General features: G+C 39.6%; 2 protein-coding genes across 3 annotated transcripts; one reads left to right on the top strand and one right to left on the bottom strand.

Moving 5' to 3' along the window:
* Positions 1-318: 318 nt before the first annotated feature.
* Positions 319-2618, top strand: LOC116621087 (tetraspanin-33). Its single transcript, XM_032386956.2, has one exon. It carries the CDS (start codon positions 893-895, stop codon positions 1964-1966), a length of 1074 nt encoding a protein of 357 aa, XP_032242847.2. The 5' UTR covers positions 319-892; the 3' UTR covers positions 1967-2618.
* LOC5507030 (17-beta-hydroxysteroid dehydrogenase 14) lies at positions 2506-10666 on the bottom strand. 2 transcript variants are annotated; one of them, XM_048725026.1, is made up of 9 exons: positions 10329-10665; positions 9338-9376; positions 8811-8908; positions 8380-8446; positions 8059-8150; positions 7370-7474; positions 6985-7052; positions 5442-5538; positions 2506-3550 (listed from the first exon to the last, which is right to left on the bottom strand). In XM_048725026.1, exons 1-9 carry the CDS (start codon positions 10411-10413, stop codon positions 3407-3409), a joined length of 795 nt encoding a protein of 264 aa, XP_048580983.1. In that variant the 5' UTR covers positions 10414-10665; the 3' UTR covers positions 2506-3406. The 2 variants fall into 2 exon arrangements, with proteins under 2 accessions (XP_048580983.1, XP_048580984.1); XM_048725027.1 differs by lacking the exon at positions 5442-5538 and having other exon boundaries at positions 10329-10666.
* Between the last annotated feature and the right edge of the window lie 5 nt (positions 10667-10671).

The following is a 10671-nucleotide window of genomic DNA, read 5'->3' as shown; positions in this document are numbered from 1 at the left end:
CTTTTTAAGGAACAAAGGGTAAGATGTTCCCAACATGTTCATCAACAAAAAGAACGGTTTTGTCTTAGAACTTATTTAGCGTTTGACTACTCGTTACAATAAGTTCGTGGCCAAAAAAAACTGACGCGAAAGGTGATAATGTCTTTCTCCCTTATAACCACATCGAGTAATTTCTTGTTCAGTTTTCCATTGTTTTTGCGCAATTAATAATTATCACTTATAATTGTTTTTGTTTTGGAAGCTATGGGCAGGTGGCGAGACTAGGAGCAACTAAGCGACACAAGAGGGATCCCCTCCGCTGGGCTATTACAATAACTCACCGTGTGAGCTCTTCAAACGCCAATTCTTAATTTTAGTGCAAATGCGGCAAGTCTTCCCTCTGTCGCGTGTGATTAAACTACAAGAAGTTCTTCCTTTAAGAAAGGACAACACGTTTCAAAGATTTATTGTCCAAGAGTAATGCTAAACTTCAATAGTCGTATCAGTCTGTTGTGTCAACAAATCATAAAGTACTGCGGTTTAACATTAAGCCCTACGCACTATCCACACGTGCCAGGTATATAATTTCCTATACAGTCCTTGAATATATGCCCCCCATGCAAAAAGTGCCATACAATATACACACGTCTGGTTTCTCTGAGTGAACGTCTGGGTTATGTTTTGGTACAAACCCAGTAGGGCCCTTTAAAGGGTGACCTTTTGAAACCCCACGGCAATGTATGAAGTGCGAGTTCAATATTGTAAACAAAATTAAAATGAGTGTATTGTGCTACACTGCGTCACGTAAGGTGTCGAGGGGTTAGACACTGTCACTTGGAAGGCCACTGTCGCTTGATTCTGGCGAAGCGAAGGTGCTTAGCTGAACAAAGCTATCTAATCGACGACAAGGATAATGTGTGCACTACTTACCTACAGCTTCGAGGAGCCAGATACGGCGGGTAGGGAAGATATCAAAGGATTTTCCGAACTTAAATCCGATATTCCAAACCATGAAGGCAATATTGCAGAATTCGACGCATGTAACGATGCTAAGGAAACATTATGGAAAAACTCCAAAACAGCGTTTTCTATTTGCAATGGATTTCTCTGGCTGACAAGTTTGGGAATAACGACGTTTGGAATTTTCTCATTCGTAATGGAGATCTTAGTGCGTTTGGAAAATCGCCTGAGTAATAGCACACTTGCAATTTCACTAACAGTTGTTATCTTCGGAGCTGCGTCGTTCATACTTTGTACGCTCGGTTGCTCCAGAAAACCCTCGATAAAACAACTACGATTTTATCGCAGTTCGTTTGTCATATTCATTACATTTGAAATTATAGTTATGGTCTTTGGTATTATTCAGTCGAGTCGAGTTCCTACGGACACTCGGGAGATAGTCAACTGGAGTGTGTTTATCCTGAACTATCAAGATGATTCGATAAGGGACGATCTTGACAGTATTCAGAAAAACCTCAAATGCTGCGGATTTAAAGACTATAATGATTGGGAATTAAACCCCTATTACTCCTGTAAATCTAATGGTTATTCTCGTTGCAGCGTCCCTGCTTCGTGCTGCAAACTTGACATTTCCGGTAGCAGATGCACTCTAGGAGTGAGAGACGCTACAACAACCTCAGAAATCGGCCAGTTTATCCACAAAAATGGCTGCCTCGATACTATCAAAGATTGGTATAAATACACTTTTATTTTGCTAAGCTTTGCACTTTCGTTTATGTCAGCAGCGCAGACATTTATTCTGTATTATTCGGGCCCGCTATTAGAGGCATGTAAAGAGAGATCAGAACGTTCGCCGTCTATTGCGGAATCGACATTGGGGAGCATCGAGGAAAGAGACATTGAAGCAAAAACACTTGGAAACTTGGGTGAGCCTTTAACCACGAAAAAAGCGAACAGTATAATTATCATAGACGCAAATCACACGACAGTCAAAACTGAAATTTTACACGGCCCTTGCGCTCAATAAAAACCCCTCTTTGTAAAGAAGGGTTTCCCCTTGTTTGTTTATTTAAGTTGCACTGTATGAGGTCAGCTATCCGTCGTGCATCGACTGTTTCGTGAGTTTGTGCTTTCAAATACTATCTTTTCTATCGTAAGAGAAGCGAAACTCACGGACAGATGTAAAACGAATGCGTAGAGGGCAAACAAAGAACAAACCGCAATTTTACCCGAAATTAGATAGGTTTAATTTCAATGCCTTTTGTCCGAATTTTTATCTCCATCTCCGATAAGGAAAAACATTATTAACATTTATCACCTTCCTGCTGTATAACTGGCAGCTGCAGAATCACATTAGAAATTAAGAATACGCTTTGCCGGCAAGCAATATTTTTTGCCACTATACCGATCAATTACTGTTTTCCTACGTTTGCCCAAAATATCAAGAACCATTATATGAAAGGTGGTTTCTTTTGTTTCGCCAACAGATTAGCCAATAACCACGCGGTTTGGTTTCACGCTCAGAAGGGTTTGTATCGAATAAGAATACTCGAATTTAGGAAACGATTTCGAAAACGATTATTTATTTTGGTTGACATGCAACAATGCTGGCTATAAAAGAAGACATTATTTTGTTCCCCTGTCAAAGAGAAAAAAAAAATAAAGGATATGACCATTAATATTCGTCTCCTCAACTTTGCTTCGCTGCGCGTCACATTAAAGTTCGCGGATTAATTTTATTTTGCAGTAACCTGCGTTTCTACTCAGATAGAAGGATGTAAAATTGACTTGACTATTGTGTGAAATGGAATCCTCTTTCTTTTTATCATACCAAATAATATATCATTCCACCCACTAATAGACCCCCACAGAAACATTAGCGGGTTAATATAGCCAGGACAATGTTCTACATGATTCTTTAAAGACCTTCGCCAAAAAAAAAATACTTTTTAATTAAAATCATCGATAACAAACGCGTTATCCAGAAATAAAAAATTCAATTAATTTTACATGTTCTAGCGGAAGTCTTTTCTGACGGAAAAGTCATCAATTAAGAAAAGTGACATTGCCTTCTGGTTAAATTAGAGAGCATGTATGGATTTCGTTTTCTGTTATTTTTTTTCACACTGAACTCTACTGAAAAACATCTTTATATACGGACGCAGTATCTTTAACGTAGAGCTGCTATTTGCACATTTTCTAAATTACACACTCTTTTTTTATAAAAACGTCTAATTTTCAGTTGAGGCTGAGCCGATCTTATTGTTGGAGCATTTTAAGGCTGAATATGTTCTTAAATTTTAGTGTAGTGCGAAAAAATGAGCACAATCACATGGCCCTTCTAAAGGCTCCGTAAAGTGCCGGACATTGTAGTGCGTAAAATAAGGAAGGAAATACGTCTAAGGGTCTTCTCAACATTTCCTCCTCCTGCTTTTTTTTTTTTTTTTTCGCGTACTTGAAAGTTCGTTTACGACCTTCTCGTCTTTTTCCCATAATTCAGTTCGGCTCCACCTGATAGAAGCATGTCAGTGCCAGTAGTAAAAGTCGCATCTGCAGCGAGGTACAGACAAGCTTGGCCCGACTCCTCCAGCGTCCCCATACGGCCGAGTAGCTGGGAACAAGAGAAACAACAACATTTTCAAAATATTTTTCAAAATTATTTTGCATCTCTCCCAAAATGTATTTATTGATCTGCCTACTGTAATGCTTTATATTATTTGAGCGGATCATCGAAATGGAAAAGTAAAGTACAAATGAACGCAGTGGCTATATGCCCGACAGTCGGGAAAGGTCCTCAATGGACTAAATGCCCGACAGTTTTTAATTTATTGAAATAACCCAGTAAATTGTTGACCTAATGAGTTCAAATTATTCTATATTTGTTGAGAAAGGGCAAGCAACTGTGAATTGAGCTTTGTTGTCGGTATTGAATGTTTTCCGTCGTCTATGTACACTGGATATCGCAATTTTAATGACACAGGAATTTTCTACAATATGCTGCTTATATAATGTCGACAGTTCTCAAGTTCTCAAGGTCGACAATTTTTAAATTAAAATTCATAACGGTCGGCTATTCAGTCTATCGAGGACCTTAGCCACTGCAAAAAAAAAAAAAAAACGAAAGAACGATATTACGAAGAGAAGGCTAGTTCAGTATAGTTTTCACGAGTAGAAACAGATTGTTTAATGCATCGAAAGTATGGCGCGTTTTTAGGAACAAAATTAATGTTGCGTGTCACGACTGAAATTACTTACGAATTAAAACTTTTATACGCATTATTTGATATTCGAATAAAAACTTTTCGCATTATTTGAATAACCTATTGAAACTTTACGAACTATTTGATAATCGAACTAAAACTTAATGCACTATTGGTTTTAACTTTTCGCATTATTTTAATATGAGAATCGAACCAAAACTTAATGCACTATTTGGCTATAGGTACTTTTCGCATTATTTGAATAGCGACCACAATTTTGCGGGTATTACTTGACTTTCGGAATAACATGTCTCCCATTTCCTGTTAAGGGGCGGACCATTTGACTTTTGAGGGGGGGGGGGGTGAGTTTGCAAGAATTTTTTTTTTTCGCCATCGAATGTGCAGGATTTTTTTCCCCCATGTACTGCTATGCAGTACATATTTTTTTTTTCTTGGAGCCCACGTCTTTTTGCAGCATTTTTTTTCAATCGGCATTTTTTCCTTCTTTTCTCGTCCTATATCTCTAATATAGAACTCCATACGTTGTGTTTTATTCTTTTTGATCTTCGAATAGATTGAAATTATAATTCAATAAACTCACTAGGTATAGGGATTAAACATGGTAAGACCTTCGTGTCATAGCCAAACGAGTCTTCGCTATCAAGTTCTTACCTTGCATATTGAGTCAGATAAAATAGCAAAAAAAAAAAAAAAGAGAAGCTTCTTTTAAACATTTTTAGAATGTTTTTTTTAAGGTGCTGTTGAAATATTCCACAAAACAAGGACATCTATAGGGGGCAAGCATTTATATAGATCCCATCTCCTGAATTTTTATCGATGGTTGGTATCTCTGCCTATATTTGAACACAAAGAGGAAACAACCATTTTAGTTGTACAATTTGAGAACTTCCATTTTCTGGGTCACTCTCATGTCCTAGAAATTTCGGTTAAATAAATGAAAGCTCTGAGGTCGATATTGACAGAATAACAAAAATCCCAGGGGTTCCTTATTCTAGGGGCAAAATTTATGACACCTATAGAAAACAAACATCATTAAAAGGAAAATACATTTGCATTCACGAGTTCGCTCAGAGAGCCTTTGAGACCCTGAAAACGCGCAATACGAAAGGGATTTTACAATCTTAAAGAGCGAGAAATAAGACGTCTTTCGGTTCCGCTTGTTCGCGACGCCCAAGGTCTCAGAGGAACAGGGGGTAATGACTACCCATCCTTAGAACTTCATGCAAACAGGCAAAGTAAACAGTTAAAGGAGTTTTGGCAGCAAGGAACTGCTTTTCACACCTGCGCCTCGTTGCCGTCTTTTATTGCTTTCGCTGCATCGCCTGAGGATTTTGCGAGGTCCTCCCACATGGGGGTCCAGACATTGCCAGGAGATACACTAAACAAACGAGTCAGTCATCATATTATTTACTCAAGGCAAAGCTAGGTTTAGCTCATGAGGTAGGACTTCCAATACTAGAATAGGGGAGGATCCTATATTTATTTGAAAAGGGGGGGGGGTGTCGTAGGCGATGAAATATATTTATTTGACAAGGGGGTTGGTGTCGTAGGCAATGAAATATATTTATTTGACAAGGGGGTTGGTGTCGTAGGCAATGAAATATATTTATTTGACAAGGGGGTTGGTGTCGTAGGCAATGAAATATATTTATTTGACAAGGGGGTTGGTGTCGTAGGCGATGAAATATATTTATTTGACAAGGGGGGTGGTGTCGTAGGCAATGAAATATATTTATTTGACAAGGGGGTTGGTGTCGTAGGCAATGAAATATATTTATTTGACAAGGGGGTTGGTGTCGTAGGCAATGAAATATATTTATTTGACAAGGGGGTTGGTGTCGTAGGCAATGAAATATATTTATTTGAAAAGGGAGGTGGTGTCGTAGGCGATGAAATATATTTATTTGAAAAGGGGGGTGGTGTCGTAGGCGATGAAATATATTTATTTGACAAGGGGGTTGGTGTCGTAGGCAATGAAATATATTTATTTGACAAGGGGGTGGTGTCGTAGGCGATGAAAAATATTTATTTGACAAGGGGGTCGGTTTCGTAGGCAATGAAATATATTTATTTGACAAGGGGGTTGGTGTCGTAGGCGATGAAATATATTTATTTCACAAGGGGGGTGGTGTCGTAGGCGATGAAATATATTTATTTGACAAGGGGGTCGGTATCGTAGGCAATGAAAAATATTTATTTGACAAGGGGGTCGGTATCGTAAGCGATGAAAAATATTTATTTGACAAGAGGGTCGGTTTCGTAGGCGATGAAAAATATTTATTTGACAAGGGGGTCGGTTTCGTAGGCAATGAAATATATTTATTTGACAAGGGGGTTGGTGTCGTAGGCGATGAAGTATATTTATTTCACAAGGGGGGTGGTGTCGTAGGCGATGAAATATATTTATTTGACAAGGGGGTCGGTATCGTAGGCAATGAAAAATATTTATTTGACAAGGGGGTCGGTATCGTAAGCGATGAAAAATATTTATTTGACAAGAGGGTCGGTTTCGTAGGCAATGAAATATATTTATTTGACAAGGGGGGTGGTGTCGTAGGCGATGAAATATATTTATTTCACAAGGGGGGTGGTGTCGTAGGCGATGAAATATATGTATTTGACAAGGGGGTGGTGTCGTAGGCGATGAAATATATTTATTTGACAAGGGGGGTGGTGTCGTAGGCGATGAAATATATTTATTTGACAAGGGGGGTGGTGTCGTAGGCAATGAAATATACTTGACAATAACGTGGTGTAACGGTGGGCAAAGGGTAAAAGGAGGGCGGAGTCGGGTGTGGGGGTACAATAGGGAATGTTATCATACCTATTAACCCTGACATTGTGTTCCGCCTCATCTATAGCAAGTGCCCTCGTAAACGATGTTATAGCTCCCTAAAACAAATAGGCATTTCAATATAAGGAGTCAACACAACACTTTACTGAGCCTCCACTGAAAAGGCCTTGTCCCGGGCTCCCGGGAAAAACCGACACGACCACGTTGCCATGCAACCTTCCAAATACAGCATCAGCAAAGCTGAAAGAAAGGTTACCTCTCAAGTACATTGATCCATCTCGCTCAAACAGGCTGATGGGGAGTCACCCAACTCCTAGACAGAACAACGCTCTGAACGGTTGCCAAAATGCCCTGTTTCATTTTAGGTAGGCTTCAGTTTTTCTCTTACAGAGTCTAAAGATTATTCCTTACGAACCTTGGTAGCAACGTAAGGGGTCGCACCCGGCTGACCAATTTGGGCCACTAGGCTGGACAGATTGATAATGTTCCCTTGAGTCTTGCGCAAATGCGGCAAAGCAAACTGTAACATCACAAGCATTGTAAGACAATATCAAAACGCCATTCAGAGTGTGGCGCGCTCTATAGATTGATCTTGAAAGTCAGGAATTTAACCAATAATCATAAAACCAACATCAAAAAAACAACATTATCTGATTGACATATCGACGAAAAGCCTGTGCAAACCGCTTTAAGACATCCTATCCCCTGAAGCTTATGTCAATAAATTCGTTTTTCTTTCAAGTCTCACACCCGAATTTGTTGATTTTCTTAAAATTCTATCTTGGTGGTTGCCGAATGAAGGTCACACTGTCACAACCCTAGGCTCCTTATGTATTTAGATGGCATTCCATTCGTCATGAACACGATAAGAGGGGGGTGGCTTTCGTTTAAAATGTGGGGGCGCTAGCTAGTCTGGGTAACTCCATTCAATACTTAAGTAAATACTCCATACAATACTAGGCACAGTGCACAGAAAATTGTTTCTTATGTTATGCATATATATTATATTATGGCGTGTTGATGATTTGGGTTTTATGAAAGGAGGTGATATGGCTTTTCTATTAGGGTGTTTGTTGTATTTGCGAAGATAATTGTAAAACCGACCTTGCACATTAGAAAGTAGCTCACTAAATTGACTTCCAGTAGATCTCGGAGCTCATTTACGGAAGTATCATCTACGCTCTTATGACAAGGGTCTATAACACAGAAAACACTTTCTCATATCTGCTGCGCCAATTGGGGGCATGTGCCCCGCCATATTTTCAAAAATCATAAGAAAATGACCACCAGTAGAGGCGTGGCTGTGCCCCCCACCCCACACCCTAAATATTTTACCCTAATCTTACGTGGCCTGCTACGGCTCTGCTCCTAAGGGGATATTCTGGCGCAACAATTTTCAAGCACCCTCAGATCCTCATCACTTACGTCGGCCTGCGTTGTTTATCAAGCAGTCTAACCGCCCGTACTTCTCGACCGTCCTATCGACCACATTCTAACAAAATAAGAAATAAAAAGTTACACATATACTATGGCTTCAAATCTCCTGGAATAAAACAAGAGATCAAGATTGTGAAAACTGGGAAATGAGGTCGATATATAGCATGGACAGTATTTAAAAAAATATATATTTCTTTCCATTTCTCTGATTCGCCTTTCTCTGACACGAAACAAATTAAAATACTCAGGCACAGCTTTGTAACCATTGGCGCAAGGGCGGCAATGGTTATACCCACGACACCCCCATATCATACTTTTATCCAATTAATTTTTTCCCACTTCAAAGTATGCCCTGTTAGTTCCACCCTTCCCCTCTTCTTTCCCCATTTTTACTCCCCCAAGATTTCTCGGTCCCTAACCTTTAGATCTCCCTCTTTGGAGACATCACATGGAATAAACATAGCCTGCCCTGGTCCACTTGCATTCAACTCGTTCTCGAGCAGCAAACCACTTTCCACTGGTGAAAATAAACGAAAGGTAGCACTTAAAAATGTTTTTTAAATCTCTCTTATGGTATGTTTGTTTAAGGCAACCTCTAGAGGAAATGTAATATAAATAATTAAAAGACCTGTACATTCTTATGTAAGCATTCGTGGATATGCCTAGCAACAACCTTTTTCTTCAACCGATGAAGCTACAAGCGATTCAGAGGGGGGAAGGACGGCGGATTTTGACGGAATTGTCTAATTTAAAATTAGACAACGGAAAAAAAATGACCGCAAACAATGCACCGTATAACGCAGATGCAGCGAAAGCAAAAATTTCTAGTGGATTTATGCATCCAAAATTTCAATCATTTCCCTGGGGAGCACGCCCCCAGACGAAAAAAAAAGCCCGCGGTCAAACCAGCGGTAAGCTAAAAGCTAGACACACCTCTGTGGCTTACCTCCTCTCGCACAGAACACAACTTTGGAGCCAGCTTTAACTGAAAATGAATAAGATATTCAGAAAAGGCAATATGGTTCGAGAGAAAAAACGCAGGGTCTGGCGTTCTTGTAATTAAAAGTTAAAAAAAGACTTTTTAACTATATGGTTGTAGCATCCCTCGAAATATCATAGGGTAGGGGGGGGGGGGGGGGGGTCACGATAAAGAGACGAGAACCCAGGACACTGCGCATCAGGCGCACCTCACCCCACCCCCAAGGCCTGGATATTGCCCTTAGTCGAAAAATAGAAAGTCTAGACTAAATTCGGAGATACGAGAGGGTAGCTAGCGATGAGCAGGAGGAATTGAAATTTCACAAAGGGCATTCAATGGCCATCAGTATATACTTGTATACAAAGTCCTAACCTTGGGGGTTGACACTAAGATAAAGTGACTTCTAGGCTAACAGATGGGCAGCTTGGGTAGCTCTGTGATTCTGCTTTTACAGTGCACTTGAAACGCCTCGTCCGACACCGGACAATCCTGAGAATCACGAACTGACACCAGTGTCACGGCTTGCTATCCAGTGACACGACACTCTATAGCAAGCCAGCTAACGCTGAACGACTCACGCTACACTTTATTATTCAAAACATCTTAGCCTGGGAACTTCTGGTAACGATGAGACACGCACGATCGGATTTTACAAGAAACTATGTGAAAGTCACGCATTTACTCGTGAAGCCTTGCAGTCAAAAGAAACATTGAGTAAGAGACTAGATTCCGATCCCGGCGCTAGCGAAATAAACATTACAAACAAGATAGGGCTCTAACGTTAGCTACATTTATAGTCTAGGCTAATTGCTATTATAAATAGTTAAGAGTTTATTTTGATAGGAGGATAACTTGCTCGATCAACGTGATAGTCATATTTATTGAGCCATATAAGAATGACGGCTTTTAAAAGGCTGTTAATAATTTTGATTGACCGCATAATGATATAAATTCTTACCGAACTCCCGAACTATGCCTTCACCAATGCCCTTGCTACCACCCGTAACAATTGTTACTTTGTCTTGATATCTCGTCGCAGCCATATTCTTTATTTCTTCACATGAGTCAGAGAGGAAATCAATAGCTCCACGGGCCGGATAAATGATTAAAATTTCGAATATTGGTCACGCGTCACGCATTATTGTGGTATTCTTGCCATGTGAACTAATATTTTCTTCTCAATTAAAAAATCTTATAAAAGATAAAAGAAACAAATAAAAACGTGTAGAAAAATCGATCACTTATAAATAATAATAAAGTTTAGGACAGGTATATTTGTGGCCGAAAACTGTTAGACTGTT

The sequence above is a fragment of the Nematostella vectensis genome, chromosome 3 (assembly GCF_932526225.1).
Source record: "Nematostella vectensis chromosome 3, jaNemVect1.1, whole genome shotgun sequence".
Classification (NCBI taxonomy): Eukaryota; Metazoa; Cnidaria; class Anthozoa; order Actiniaria; family Edwardsiidae; genus Nematostella; species Nematostella vectensis.
Note: the sequence above shows the minus strand (reverse complement) of the source record. Positions and strands in the feature narration are given on the sequence as shown.